We start from the raw sequence: 15,864 nt of genomic DNA, 5'->3' as shown, positions 1-15,864 counted from the left end.
ATGCCCTCAGCTGACAAAGGAAATCATACCAGCTTTCCATCCCTGTACACATGCAATCCAGTTGTTCAGAATATTTTTTGGTGTAGTTTGAAATAAAATGTTTGCAATGCTTCCCATTTCTTTATTGCAAATCAGGACCGAAATATTTAATTGCTGAAGTTCAGAAACTCTTAAAATCCATATCAAGCAGGATTCGACATGTGCTGTATCACTCAATAGAAGAGTTGGAGAGTACATTGCAAAAAGATGCTAGACTTCACTGAGTATTTATTTTGGTGGCAACAACTAGATCTGGAGATCCCAGAGGAAAACTGTGCAGTGATTTACAAGTTCCTGTCTACGTGTTTCCACAGGGAAAAGAAGCAGCCTCCTTAAATAGCATCCTAGAAGCCTGCTTAAATACCTTGCCAGGCTTTGGGGGAAGCTCCTCTTGAACCCTCACATTTCACAAGAGAAAAGTAAAGAGCAGCCTTTTGAGCCCTGTTTTCCTGGAGAAGAAGTTGAAGCAACTCAGGTGCACCAAGTCAGACCGCTGGTCTTTGCTGCATTCTTGACCTCAGCTCCTACACCAAGACCTCCGGGACCCAGCAACTCACCACGAATTATCAGCCAATTGAACCAGTCTCCCTGCAGCTGCACCACCCTCTCCCATTCAGCAAACCGGGAAACCGGTGACTGTCTTCTGAGACCAAAAGGAGCAGGACAGGCTGTCCACAACACAACTCATGTCAGGCATTTGATTCAGGACCACCGGAACACCACGTGCTTGCAGCCTCCCAGAGCATGGGTGTCTTTGGCCGACACTGGTGTGTAACCGTTTCAGAAGGTACTCAGGATCAGGAGGTTGCAAGCTGGATCCTTACAGATTCGAGCACTCTCCAGGAAATCTGGGAGAGATAAAGCTCTAGAAGAAAAGGCCCCCAACCCATGCACCAGACACTTGCTGCATCTTTTGCCTGTGCCCTCATTAGCATGCTGCTTTGGGGCTGTGGTGCAGTTTTGAAGCCAGTGTCTGCTCAGCTCCACCTAAAAGCTCATTCTACTTAATATTTGGTCCCAGGGACCAGACCAAACCTACTGGAAAACAAAGTTCCTGGACCACACAGTGTTCTTGTCAGGGCCTCAATACCAATTGCTTTGATCTACGATCTCTAAAGGCACTTGCAAATAAAGACACAGCTGCTGGTAAATTCTTAAATGTCTCTCTCACCAGCTCACAGCTTGCCCATTTCTTCACACCACGTTTGGTCTACAGGAACCGAGCTCCTAGAGCTGTCGCCTGCCACGCAGCATCTTACACAGCCCACGGCCAGCCAGGTTGCCTTCCTTCGTTTGCTCTTTCAATCTAACAGAATCACTCTTGCAAGATGCTGTGTTGGAGACACCACTGCAGTACAAAACCTCGCTGCAGCACGCAGAGTTTTATCAAAGGTTGTGTCACGCTTAAACACTATAAGCAACAGCAAACCCCACGTGTCCTGCCCGTTTCCAGCTACGGCTGCAATACAGCAGCTCAGATGCTCTGGTTCCGTGTTGTTACCAACCATGTTATCATGCAACAGTGTTTTGCACAAAGAAGACGAGCTCCTTTACCTCTCAGTGCTGATGCGGTAGCGAGCCTCCCGGTTACCGACGTTGCGAACCAGCAGAGTTTTCTGGGAGCTGTACTTGACTGGACAGACGGAGAAGTTCAGCTGGTCAGGGAAGTCCAGGATAGCTCGGGCACCAATAGCTCGGATCGGCACAATAAACTTTTCCCTTTCTGTGATGCAGGTGAGCTGGTAGAAATAATCCTGCAGGGAAAGAAACAATCTCAGCACAGTGCATTCAGTACCATCCCATGGCAGAAGGAAAACTGCTGTTTTCTATGACTCTAACAGTAGCATCCAGCAATGTCAAAGGACTTTTTACCTTAGTGACCTTTCATTCCTGCAGCGTGACTTCAACAGGGCTGTTAACTTGCAAAGAAGAAACAATCCCATTGATTCACCTGCTTTCACAGCAAGCTGGCAGAACCAGACAAAATTATCTGATACTTTGATTCGGAGGCACCAAAATAGAGCAATTTCATGAAGGGATGACAGCAGTAACAAGAACCCACTTCGATCACCACCGCAGATGATCAAAGGCTCCACTAAGCACCCAGTTGTGCCACAGCACTAACTCCAATCCCAGCAACGCGGCGACCTCACTGACGCTGGCCAGGGGACGCTCAGGTGCATTTTCAAAAGGACTTTGCCACGTGCACGACCAACACTCAGTCTTCGGTGAAATATTTAACAAGCTGGACACAGGAATTGTTTTAATGTCAGGTGAGTGCAGGGTAAGTGTGTATTTCCCACCCCTTCCCAGAGCATTATAGGGACAAGGCTGGGGACACACACCCTTAAAAAGCTATCTGATCTATCTCCCCACCCCAGAACTGGCTCAGCTCTACACCCAAACTATTCTTGCAAGATGTCTGACAAGTACTTAAAAGCACTAACAATTCCACCCCTGCCCTCAGCAGCCTATTCCAGCTCTACCCTAGACTTAAGAGTTCTTCCTGTGTCTAATCTCAGTTTCCCTTTCCAGCTCACCTAGCCTCAGGGGACGTGGGAAATAGCTTTGCTTCCTCTCTGCTGCAGGGCTGATGCCTTGTTAGCATGCCTGTCTGAGGCAGGTGGTAGCAGGAGCTGCAGATGGGAGACACTGGGACAGCCCTGCCAGAGCAAACTCAGCTGTGCTACTCCCTGGCATTGGCTTGTTCACAAAAGAGACAGACAGTCCCCCCAGCTGTCTGGCCTTTAGCAGTAGGAAGGCAAATCAAATCACCAAAATCATTTTACTGTAGGGAGGAGCAGATCCATCTCCAGATGGACGGTGTGGCATTGCAGTGCTGCAAGTATCCCCTTGCCTCCACTGAAATCACTGGTTAAACTGTTGCAGTGGGGCCAGGAGCCATTACCTCCAGCAGCTCTCTTAGCCATGAGTTGATGGAAGCGCTGCATCTTATCACTTACTTGCTGTCCTGATCTTTTTCCCTCGGTGCTTTGAAGCCATCTTTTATCATTGATATCATTCCCTCGGTGCTTTGAAGCCATCTGATATTTTTATCATTATTGAAGCAGCAAGCAGATAATTTGATTTAGGAATTGCACACAACAAACTCTCTTAACCAGAACAGATTCAGATTCCTCTGTGCTTGGGATTTCTTGCTCTCCCACACCCACCCCCCTCCAAGCCTGGAAGGGCCCTAAGGCAGCCAGAGGAGGCACAGACACAGAGCTACTGCTTGAACACAACAACTAACACCCAGCGCTACCCACCAGCTGGGGTTTAAGGTTGCTGTAACAGATGTTGTCACAGCCAAGATGTAGAAAGAATAAAGAAAGATCTTTCTCTCTAGACATATCAAATATTCACACTGGACCTTGCAGAAGGGCTTTTGCTTCTCGTATTTGGAAAGTAAAATACCAGGAAGGAAACTGCAGCAAACGACCTACAGAACTGAATATCACATTTCAGGAAAGCGTTTCATCTTCAGCAAGTCTTTCTGAATTAGCAATTTTGTACTCAATCCTGCAGCCTAAGCCATCTAAAATAAAAGGTACGGGCAGCCCATGTGAATTTAAAGCACCTACTATCTGGGTACTTCACATCCTGGACTGTTTAGGTCCTCAGATCATTGCATTAGCAAATGAAGAATCCTATTTACTTTGTTGTTGTTGTTGTTGTTACTGTGGCCACACTACTGTAACAAAGGCACTGTAAATCCACTTGAAAGCTGCCTGCCTTGTTACATCTTGGCATGCCATGTTTACTTCTCTCTCCCAGATGCCAGGTTGACAGAGGATGATGCAAGGAGTTCAGATCAGCAGGGAGATAAAGAAAAAAGAAACTTCAACAGTTGGAAGTATTTAAGGGAAATAATAGGAAACCATTTTCAAGTCACTGTCATTGCTAAGGAGCAAGTGGATCCACAGCAATGTACAGAAGAGCCCAAGGAATAAATGCCTCCCCCAGGTGTAACCCCCCCAGAAGCAAGCACATGCCACCTTCCCAGCTCTGGGGCCGGGGAGGGGCACTGGGACTGCCTGCCCCGGGAAAGGGACTTCTCCAGGTACACGAGGGCAAGGCTAAAGCAACGAGGATTTGGCCACAGAGACAACCATGACCTTGAGAGAGCAAGTTGCCTCTCGCCATTCATGCACACGCACGTTGCGTGCCGAGCCCCTTCTCCAGGGACGCCCTGGGACGCTGCATCCTGTACAAGGCTGGACTCAGCTCTTCAGAGTGCCCTGACCCTCCAGCCACACTCTGTGACCCACCAGAATGGGACCTTGCACCAAGCTGAACGCAGCCTCAGGCCAAAGCGGGGGAAAGCCAAGGGAAGAGGGGTGCCAGGCAGAAGCTGGCTGTTCAGGCTGCTGTGAACCCACAGTCCTGTGAGCTTTTGCAAGCTGAATCACCTCCCTCGGGAGGAGATAGAGGCTGCAGTTCTCCACTGCAGCACTGCCCTGCGTTACCAGCTCTGCTAGGCACTTGCTTACAGTCTGCGGGTACAGCTGGAACCAGTTTACAGCCTTGTTTTACTTTGCAACTGCAAACCCTTAGACGGTTTCAAACCAGGTTTCTAAACCAGCATGCCTGGGTGAGAGAGGGGTTGCATCACTTCCATGCTTTAAAGATTGTTTTTAGACCCACCAGCTTCAGTCTACAGATTTTCATGAAAATACAACTTCATCCTTCCTACAACTCCTCTCCCAGTTTCAAGGAAAACACCTGTCACTGTACAATGGTTCCTCTTCTCTTATTCACCTTCCAGAAGCAATAAGTTACAAGCTCTGGCCTGCAAAGTATCACCACTGGCATTTGAATTTGCACCCAATGAAATTAAAGAACTGCTTGTGTCTCAGAGGTGTCATTTCAGGCTCTTTGCAAACTCAGGCTAACATTAATTACTGTCACAGTGACAGCAACCCTAACTGCCCAGTACACCAGCAAACGAGGTGTCGGTTTTGCTGCGTAACCAATCCTAAACACTTCACTGAACTCCTTGCAGCAGACAACTGCAAAGAAGAGATCCTTGTAGCATGAGGCAACATAGCAAGTCAAGCAGGGAAAGCTCCCTGCTGAAACCAGGATATCATAAAGGCTGGAAAATAAGGGCCATGAGAAGAGAGGAGAGACTGGAGGGTGAAGACAGCTTCCCATGAGAAGGGGTGGCCCTTCTCCTGCCTTCCTCAGCCACCAATTCACAGGAGGCTTTGAAATCAGTCACTTTGCTCCAGGTTCATTTTGCACAGGGCCATTTGCCTTGATTTTCTGCCCCTTTCCTCCCCACAAAAGTCATCTTAAAAGTGTACTTGGAATAGCTTCTGTGTGCTACCAAACATCTAACAGCGCCCGACTGAATTTTAATTTCAGTAATGCAATAACTCATTGGCCTGCCATATTTCATATTAATGGGCATTAATTCAGTCTCCACTGAGCATCAGTAATGAATCTGGCAAACCTTACAGACTGAACTTGTATTGCTTGAATATATTGTATTGCTACAGCGAAAAGAGCGAGAGGACAAAACAGAACAAGCTGTGCTATGTATTTATATGCTTCTTGCTTCCTTCTTCCTTTAAGACAATCTATTAATAAGCCAAAGGACACCCACAAATGTATTCCTGTCTATTGCCAGTCAGTTCCACAATGGTTTCCAATTAGGCAGAGACTGTCAGACCATAATGCAAGGACACCCGAACACAGGGTGGCACGAGAACACCCACACCGTGCAGCTGAAGCCCTAACACAGAAATGTGTACATCAGAAGCACCAAGAGTAACTAACTGGAAACGTTGCCCAACAGAAAAATTAGCATTTCTTATTTCTAAGGCAAGTGCCAATAAACAGAGAGACATGTCAGCTATTTATTTACTTTCCGACAGTCCAATCCTGTGGCACATTCCCAAATGACTGCAAGAAAACAGGAAACTGCTCATTTTTCCAGCAAGCACTACATGGCACATGGCATTTCAGCCACTAACAACTCACATGGTCCTTTTATTTAGGGCTTAGCTGCAATTTTACTCCCTTGAATCAGGGGTGACTTCGCTGAAGTCAGACTGACCCCAGGGAAGAACAGATTCAAACCAACTCCACAGCAGGAGGACTGCCCAGCCCTGGCAGAGGGGCTTGTACCTGCGTCCCAGCTCACTGGGTGATCCACCATCCCTGCAGATGATGGCGCAGCAGAGGGGCAGAGGCTGTTCAAAGGCAGCACTCGTAAGCCTTCCACAACTAACACACAGGTATTCTGCATGCAAGCCACTGCAAGCCCAACACAGGTGGCTCTACAGAGCCATTTCCCAAAGCCTCTTTGCTAAGGGGTTTTCAAGGTGCCGTGCACCTCCTGACTGCGCTATTGACACATTTTTAGCTGAGCTACAGCACTCTGGTACTTCGCTGGCCCACACTCCATCAAGTACGAGACAAAATGTTCCATTCGTACAAAATTCTGACTCTGCTGTATAAATCCCCACGTGCTCCTCGCTGAGCAGCATGCATCCCTCTGCCCATGCCCTGCACAACCCCCAGTGCAGCAGAAACCACCAGAGTGTCACTGAAGCTGTGCAGAGGACCTCTCGCTGGCAGAGCTCCCTGCTCCATACACTCGCCAGTTCAAGGGCAAGACAAGGGACAAAGTATTGGACATTGGTGTTCTTGCGGGTTCTCTCACCCTACCTGTATTTGTGGTGATGTTCACGTGTTGCTCTGCTGACTCTCTAAACTTGAGGAGCAGCACTTTGCCCTTCATGGGCACCAATTTACCTCTGCCACCCCCAAAAAGAACACTAATTAATATGAATAAATCACATTTTGAAGGCACCGGTGTACTTTGCAAAACCTGCTTCAATGAGATTAAGCTCTTGTGTCACTTGGGTAGTTTGGAGAACTGCCCTAGGACAACATAATTTTAACCCTAAATATTAATGTTGTTAAATAATTGCTCAGTCCCTCCAAAGGAACAGATTATTTCACAAGCACGGGGAGCTAGGGACCACAGGGCATTTCCTCTTTAGTTTTCTATATCCATGCTGTTTGAAGATAGGACAAAGTGTTAAAACTATATCTAAGCAGCAAGTGAAAGATGAAAAAGCAGGTATGCCCAAAGAGATCTTGTACCTCTGGCTGAGTGCAGAAACATCTGCTGGCTCAAAGCTATCCCCTAGCCTCACCTCTCCAACAAAGTCATGCGAAGAACAGTGCTAAGAGGTAGCAGGATGCTGGTGGAAGGACTCAGCCTGCCTTTCCTTGTTTCCCTGCAATGCCTCCTCCCTTCCATGCCAGGTATTGAATTCTTCTGTACTAACAAGCCTCCAGATAACAGTATTGACCCTTCACATCACAGATCTGAGAATCAGACCTGCCAGGGCCACAGCACTGATGTGCAAACCTCTAAGCAAAGGCACGGTGTGTTTGGCATGGAAGAGGTGCCAGCTGACAGAGCAACCACAATAACACGCATGATGACACAGCCACACCGCAGGCTCTGGGTAATGTGTCTGCCTGCAGCTTGTACCTGCCTGTTTATTCCCGTACGTGCTCGTTCAGGCAGATGTCTCAAAGCCACCTGCAGCGCAACAACCTCCTGCCGAGTTAGGGACATCTAGAGCTCAGTGTGCCTGTGCCAGGCTGGCTCCCTACCACCTGTACAGCACTCCCACTGCCTCAGCCTCGCAGCTCCATCGCAGACAGCACAGCTGCAAGGCTTGAAAACAGAGGGGATGGAAAAGCACCATCTTTGCTCCAGTCCAGGGTGAGGCAGGGAAGTGGCTGCCCGTTGGAAACAGAAAATCTCTCTGGATCCATTTGCTCCTCTAGTATTTTCCATAATAATTAAACCCCTACCACTGGGTAGAGATGGCTAAACATCAACACCCCACCCTGCCATTTTCCTGCTCTTCCACGTGCATCTTCCCTCGCGAACGCTCAAGGAAGCGCAGGGAGGGAAAGCACAGCCCATCAGTCCCTGCTGCAGCAACTAACAGCATCCTGCAGTGCCAAGAGGGGACCAGCTGCAGACTGCCCGACCACAGCCTGGAGCAGACCCCACAGCAGGCTGTGGGCTATAACCAGTGCGTAAAAACCGCGATGACTTCAGACACAATGTTCCGCTGTCTCGCTACTGTGTCCAACATGCTAGGCATTAAGGTGACTCCAGTTTTCAAAGGTGGCGGTCCCCACTCTGATCAGGCTCACTTTGGGTCTTCCAAATAACAGGTCACTTTTAAACAGACCTCTGTATCTACCGTGAGTGGAGCAAACCCATAATCACACAGCACTGGACAGGTACCAGAAACCAACACCTTGGGAGGCCGCCCCACCACAGGCGGCAGACTCTCTTATCTCTGAAACCAGCAGACATGACATTAAATGTTCCATCACTGAAGGATAAAAATGGTCTGAAACACATAAGAGACTCCAGCCTATGAGAGCATAATCTTCACCATGGGGAAAGAGTTTCCCCCGGTTCTAGATCCAGGGCAACCCCACTGGAACCAGGACAGTCCTCGAAACCCACAGCAGATGCCCTGTTCTGAATCCAGCCCTGCAGGTTCAGCTTCCACTGAAGGCACCAACCTCTCTGGACCTCCAGTCTCACCTTGTTCTCCTCAGGGGTGAACTGGATGCAGAAAGTTGAACACATGCCAGGTGCTACCTTACAGCACACACCACCAGGGCTGGTCAACTTGAAGTAAGGTGACGTCTCCAAGACAACCTTCACCAGCCGAGGAACCTGCAGGAAAGACAGGAAACTATGATTTTGCCACTCATATGGAAACATGAGGAGAAAATACCTGGCCATGCCCTGGGGACATCTCACGTTAACCACCTTTCCAAAGCACTTTTAACTCCTGAGGTTGTCACAACCCGGGCTGGAAGCCTAGGAAGTCACAACAGTTCCGTGATCCCCTTGGGTTAAATTAAGGTGAAATGACAGCAAGCGAATGGTTAAAATGTTTTACTTGCGGTAGAAAACAATTTAAACTTGGAAAAGGATAATAAGCAATGTGATCTCTTATAAATCTGTAAGAAATAAAAGCAAGGAAAGAAATAGAAAGGTGAGAAAGAGAGTCAAAGAAATCTGGATCAGCACCCCTGGATCCAGAGTTGTCTCAGGTCCGACCATCTTGGGTGGTGGGTGCACACACAGCAAAGTTTCAGTTCATCTTATCAGCTGATTAACATACTTCTGCTTCTGGGGCAGAAATGCTCACCTCTTGTCAGGCCTTGTCGCCTCTTCAATGGTGAAGGCACAAAGTCGTTAGCAAGGCAAGCATGGTGTCTGGCTTACACAATAGAGCTACACAGTACCGGGCTTACACAGTGCAGCCAGGGATTAGCGGTCTTTGTGCTTGAGGGGAAACTTTCGGTTCCACTCAGTTTCCCCCCCCCGTTGAGGCCCACATAAGGAGTTTGTCAATACAACTGCAAGGGAGTGGGGGGTGCAGCCTTCCATACACTCCCGCTCCCTCGGGTGACATTCCTTAGACTAATCACAAAGGCCACAGCTTGTCCTGGAGGTTTTCTCTGTCGATGAATGTTTGAGGCATCAATTCCTTCAGTTCCTTACAGAGGTACATGCACCTAATACACCAGGATGGAATCCATCCTGCCAGGGCCCAGAATCAGCGTGGACCCCATGAATGGTCTCCCTTGGACAGGGGCACCCACGCTGCTCTTTCCAGTATTCCCAAGCTAAACGCCAGGCCAGGAATGGCGCAGGACTCTCCAGGAATAACTGAGGGACCACCCTGCAACTGTCTTTGCCAAAGGGTCTTCCATTTCCAACCATGTCCCTGTCAAAACCTGTTCCCTCAGAAAATACTTTGACTTCTCTTGCTGTTCCCCCACCTGCAACATGCCCTGACAGCTTTTTTTGTCCACTTGTTTGTTTTCCAACAAGACTGGTAGATTTGGAAGGGGGGTTAATTCACGTGCTCTCACGGACACTTCCCTCTGCCCGTCCTGCCCTCCTCTCACGTACACATCTTACTCTTCATTACAGAACAGTATCTTTAATTACACCTTTCTTTTTCTGAACATTCTCTGCCTCCAGCACACTTACTGTTACGTGTCAAGAGAAACCCTTGCGTGTATAATGTTCTCTCCAAGAGCACTTTCCCACTCAGCTCCTTTCCTCCCTCCTGTCTTTTCCCACCAGCTGCTCTTGGCACATGCCTCATTCAAGCAAAAGTTTCCCCTGCCAAAATTCAAAGGGTCTCTCTTTCCAGTGCAACAACATTGCTGGCATTTTTAAGCTTCTCCCTTCTCAGCTCTCCTGGGAAATCTCAAAACGATCACAATTTTTTCAAGTAAAGCTGGAGACCTTCAAGAGAACATTACTCTGGATGTGCTGTGGTTCTCCAAAGGGAAAGCAGAGAGCCACGTTGCTTAGAAAAACCTGAGCAGAACTGCATTAAGCTTAGCACGAGCCTAAAGTGGCACCTAAAGGCCTCCCACTGCTTCTGCTAAATCAGTCTGTTTCCCCTGCGGCTTCAAAACACCCTTCCTGGAGTGATAATGCCACTAACCATAACTTCCTCCAGCATGGAGAAGGCTCAAGCCCTGGGCCTTGACAGTGAGCCGCACAGAGGCAGCTAAACAGGCTGTGAGAGGCAGGGGTGCCCTGCCAGAAACTGAGATTAACCAGGGAGCCACCAGCACATGGTGCACACTCGAGGTAAAGCAGGAGAGCAGATAAGAACTGTACAACCCTCAACGTTCCCATCAATCCAGGGCTTTCAAGGGGAAGGACGCCGACTAGAAAAGCTCCTTTGTGTTAGATACCACCAATGTGTGGCCAAAATCAGGGGGAGAATCCCCAGCATGGGAAGATTTCCACCATCTTGCAGAATAAAGGTGGTGAGACATTTTATTCTGGGTGTGCTGTGCTGCAGCAGATAACTTGTTATGCTGTAAACCACAGGAATTACACTGCTCTCCTCTTCCAGCACAGTGTTAAACCTCCGCATCCCAGCACTTACCTTGTCAGTGTTCCTCAGAATCAGCGGCACTTCGTAGACCTCGAAGGGGACGTAGTTCTGAAATACCACCTCTGAAGGAAAAGGCTGAAACAAGCTCTGTTCCAGGTCAACTGCTGAGAACTGGAGAGGCAAGACAGAGCGGTGAGAGGAGGGTCAGCTGCTGGGAGAAACATTCATGAAAGAATCCTACACCGATCTCCAGTGGAGTACAGTCTCTTGGTGAGTATGTCCACGCAGCTCACGCTAGGGAAACAACCCCCCACCTGTGTTCTGAGCTGATCAAAAGTTTCTGGACCACCTGAGCAGGCTCAAGCTAAGAAGCTCTTTTGGCGGGTGTTCCTCCAGGTTTCCTTCTCCAGAATGCAAGGCAGCGCTTACTGCCAGCAGAGCCCTGTGCTGACATGGTCACACAGCTCCAGAGCACTTCCTGGAAGAGCCACGAGCACTCATGGAGCAGGCAAAACCCAAGAATTTACACGAGACTCCATGGGAAACAATTTTGGGATGATCTTTACTCTGAGACAGAGAGACCGAGTCCCACACATCCCTAAATACCTTTTTTGACAGAGAGCCTAGAAACCAGTTAGAAGACAACACTACCAGAGGAGGTAAGGCTAAAAAGAAAGTAACACAGTAGTTGGGAAAAAGACAAAGGAGGTGAATGCTGGATAGTGGTAAGGTTTAGCTCTTTTCTCAGCATTACTGGGCAACTTCAGTAAGACTGGACTTGGTATCTCCGTTTTCCACAGGCTTTAAATAGATGCTTTATTGTATTCCATTATTGCCATTTCATTTAATACCACTGCAGAAGCATGTCTGAAACTATACACAAACAGCAAATGTTCACAGAGCAGAGGCAATACTTGAGAAAATTCCTCCCTGCTTTGTCTCCCCTCTCCCAGCTGCACTGTTCCCACTCAAAAGACCCAGGCAGGCCTCCTGCTGCTCCACAGGAGCCATGCTCACAGGGCAGCTCGTGCCTGCAGCACGCTGCCAGTTATGTGTGCGCTCATCTGATGCGTTCCCAGCCTCCTGTGCTGCCTAGGGCAATCCTTAACCAATTGGTTACAGGTCTCTTGCTGGCAATTTTCCACTCAACAGCCTACCTCAGCGATCCACCCGTTTGGACTGTGTGCTATAGTGAGCAGTCCTGTGAGAAAAGCAGCTTAAACATACATCTAAGTAACCACTGATCCAGAGAACGCACTTCCCAGGGCCCTCTGCCCAGGGCCATTCCCCTGTATATCTGGCAGCCTGCAAAATCTAACACCCTGTAAAGGTCCCACACATTGTTCCAACCCAAAGCATTTATGCACTTGGTTTTGTTAAATCTTGAGTAATTTCTATAGGCCCTCAGCCTTCAAAGGCCAATGCTGCCACCGTTGAGGGAGTCCCATGACCCCAAGCATTTGACAGTGACTACACCAAAGCACGAGGTGGCTATTTCACCAGGAGGATGGAAAATGGCAAGCTCAAGCCCTTGTGGCCTGCCCCAGCCTTCCCCCAGTATCAGCTAAACTCCAGCAAAACCCACCAACTTCAGCAGAGGTTATTTATATTGACTTAGTGCAGATCAGGACTTCCAACCTCTCACCAGGGAAAAACGTTCTACCTTTCCCCAGCAGAAGGAACTCCACCACCACCAGCAGTTTGAAACGACAACATGCCCTAGCCACTGAGGTATTCAGATGAGCCGGAGGCACGCCTGTCACAAACACACACCCTCTTCAAATGTCACATCAAGCAGCAAGGAAAAGGGCAGGAAAAGGCTACCTTGTGATGGGAGGTTTCACCCATGTCTAGAAGCTGGGTAATCCGGGGCCGCCTCATCTCCCGGGTGCTGGCCAGCCTCTGCTTGGTGGTAAGAGACACCTCCTTCAGGAAGGCAGAGGGAGTCAGCTGAAATGCAAAACACCAGCAAGAGCTACAGAAATGCCTTTCTGCAGAAAGACTTTTCTCGTTCAAGTGCCACTGATGAGTAATTTGTGATCACAGCCACTAGGATAGTCCTGGAAGTCCTGTAAATTACCTGCTGAAATATTTAACATCAGTAAATTAATGATATAGAGCGGAATACACACGCTCTAAGCAAGTGACTCTGTCCCATTAGCTTCTCCTTCATGAGGTGATGCGACATGTTTGGGAATTTCTGCTCTTCGGGTATTTGTTCCCTCTTGAGTTTTGCTGGATTGAGCCAGAGACCTTTGGAGAGAGCGGGGAGGAGTTATCAGAAATCCCCTAACTCCACCCTTGCACAGTGCTCACAACCAACACGCAGGTGGAGATGGCACTGCTGGGTGAGTCAGAGGAAACCAGAAAAGCAGTGTTGTGCCAAGGCTGAGGTGGAGAGGAATGGGCCCAAGTTTTCATTATTTCTTTTCCGTTAGCACTTGTTTTCTCTCTGTTCTGGCCTCACAGACCCCTCCACAGAAGGATACAGAGATGTCTCCTTGACAGAGCCTCAGCACTGGGTCACCTCCAGTGAAGGGAGCTCCAGCCAGCAAAGGGGACAGTTGTGGGTGGGAAGGAGGAATCGCCCTGAATCCACTGCTGTTTGCAGGGCTGCATCTGTGCTCCACACAGGACACGAGATGCCATGAAACAACTCTTTTGGAAGCTATTCTATCTGGGACAGCCGTGTCCTGTCAAGACTCCAGGCAGTTTGAGCAGCCCACCACATGCCCAGCTGTCCAGCGGTGTGGCCAGAGCAGCACTGGCAGGTATGCCCACGTGACAGAAGATGTTACTGCCCACACAGCAAAGAGGACGGAAGGAAGCACATGTTTGTGCTTCAGCTGTTCCCGTGCAATGCCCAGTACATTCCTTTATCTCGGCTCCACTGGCACGTTCAGGCAAGACCCTGGACTTTCCCTGAAGCAACACAGTCCACCCCCCACTGCACCATGACAGCCCCCTCCAACAGAAGCACGGCAGCAAAGAGGTGGGGAGGTGGTGCCTGGCTCCACAGCACCCTGACAACAGGAGGGGAAGGCAGAGGAGGGACAGGGGCAGCTTCCAGCCTTAACCCAGCTCCTACCCGGCCCCCAGCAGGTACTTACAGGCACACGCTGCTCTGCCTCTCTGACCAGCTTCGGATAACGACGTACTGCCACCTTACTCTGGAGTCCATCAGCCATTTTGAAGGACCCCATGGACCGATGAATCTTGCCAGTGGCCATGACTAGGCAAACCTGGAAGGTGTAACAATGAGACTTTGAAAATCTAGAATCCCATTCACAGCAGACCCAAAGGATACACCTGTGTCTCCAGGCTGTGGCATCCTTCCTAAGTGGAGAACATAAGGCTGCCCCACACTGTTTCGTCATTAGACCATATTTAAGTGGCAGAGTTAAGATTCATAGAAGTAAAACTCCATAAAAATAGTCCCTGAACCAAAAAAGCCTTTTGCTGTGGGTGCAGTCCCACGAGCCACAACTATTTCTTTTCATGAACTTCATCTGTCAGCTGACAGTGAGATGCACCAAGGGTCCCTTCCAAGGGTCTGCTGGAGAGTCCCCAGCTCCACATATTCTCATTTACTGCTGTGGCTCCTGCCGTAAGTATTTACAGCACCATTTTCCCCTTCCCAGCATCCGATCTCTGCTATCCTGGATTGGCAACTTTGCATCTCCTTTTTTATTTACTCTTTTTCTGGCATCTGGACCACATTTCATAGAATTGTTTAGGCTGGAAAAGACCTTTAAGATCATCAAGTGAAACTGTAGACCTAGCACTGCCAAGTCCAACACTCCTTTCCCTGGATGTACGCAGGAACTGCTGCTCAGAAAATCCCTACGGATTTCAAATGCAGGACCGAGGGCCCCCTGCCCCAGGCACCCTCCTGCCCCAGGCACCCCCCTCTCGCACAAGGGATGCCCCCAGCCCTGCAGCGTGGGGCAGGGGGTGTCACCCTCCTTCGAGCTCCTCCGCAGCCCCGGTCCCTGCTCCGCCCCGCTCCCAAGCCCCCCCCCGCCCACCCGTGGCTGAGCCGCCCAGCAGCACCAGCACCCAGAGCCGCCCTCCGGCTTTCGGCTGGGGAGGGGACGCAGACACCACTCCCCCAGCATCCCCCACCTCTCCCTCTCTGCAGGGGCCGTGGGGACACACTCACGGGAGGATCCCCGATGCCAGACAAGCTGTTGTCCCCGTTGCCAGGACAACTGGGCATCCAGGCACTGGGCAGCCCCAACACTGCCATGGCAATGGCGGGGACACAATGGGGGGCGGGGGGGACAGCTCTGTGACACGGGGGCAGAGGGGACAGAGCTCCTCTCACAGAGCTCCCTGCCCAGGTACACGGGTGCAGCTGAGACAGGGAACTCGAGGGAGGACCAAGTCTCTTCCGGGTTTCTTCCCAATGACCCAGCTTATCGGTTCCAAGAAGGCTTGCAAGCCAGCCACAAAAGGAAGCATCAGCCATCTGTCCCCAGGGGAGATCCATGCTTTCAAAAAGAGAGCCCAGAAGCTGAAATTTCACCACCGAGGATGCTCAGGACCATGGAGTCAGAGGACGTACGGGGTTTATATCGCTGCCCCCTCTCAACTCCTGAGGTTGGACATACCCATCTCTGCTCCCTCAGGGACCAACAAGCCCCTCTTCCCTTGCCAACACTCTCTCTGCCCCATGAGCTCCCCTCTGCTTTCCTGCACAATATCCAACTGTCACCAGTAAGTTCAGCTTGGAGCCATCATTCCCAACTCACACTTGGCTCTCAGCTGGCTGCCTGCATTTCTGACTCCAAGAGGACACATGTGGAGCAGCCCAGGGCGTGGAGAGGGGATCACACTGGCACACAGCCCAGCACAGAAGCAAGCCAGCCACCTCAGCACTTCAGACAAG

At 49.8% G+C, this 15,864-nt stretch overlaps 1 protein-coding gene across 1 annotated transcript in view; it reads right to left on the bottom strand.

The window, feature by feature from the left end:
• The window catches only part of LOC141935864 (hydrocephalus-inducing protein homolog), a 91,017-nt gene extending 76,814 nt beyond the window's left edge, over positions 1 to 14,203 (bottom strand). The window contains exons 1-5 of the mRNA XM_074852511.1: positions 14,084 to 14,203; positions 12,798 to 12,923; positions 11,025 to 11,144; positions 8,639 to 8,773; positions 1,594 to 1,793 (exon numbers count right to left, since the gene is read on the bottom strand). Of these exons, the coding sequence (XP_074708612.1) occupies positions 1,594 to 1,793; positions 8,639 to 8,773; positions 11,025 to 11,144; positions 12,798 to 12,923; positions 14,084 to 14,203 (701 nt within the window). The remainder of the gene's footprint in view (positions 1 to 1,593; positions 1,794 to 8,638; positions 8,774 to 11,024; positions 11,145 to 12,797; positions 12,924 to 14,083) is intronic.
• Between the last annotated feature and the right edge of the window lie 1,661 nt (positions 14,204 to 15,864).

Source organism: Strix uralensis, chromosome 29, assembly GCF_047716275.1.
Source record: "Strix uralensis isolate ZFMK-TIS-50842 chromosome 29, bStrUra1, whole genome shotgun sequence".
NCBI classification, from domain to species: domain Eukaryota; kingdom Metazoa; phylum Chordata; class Aves; order Strigiformes; family Strigidae; genus Strix; species Strix uralensis.
This window is presented reverse-complemented; position numbering and strand designations above follow the sequence as displayed.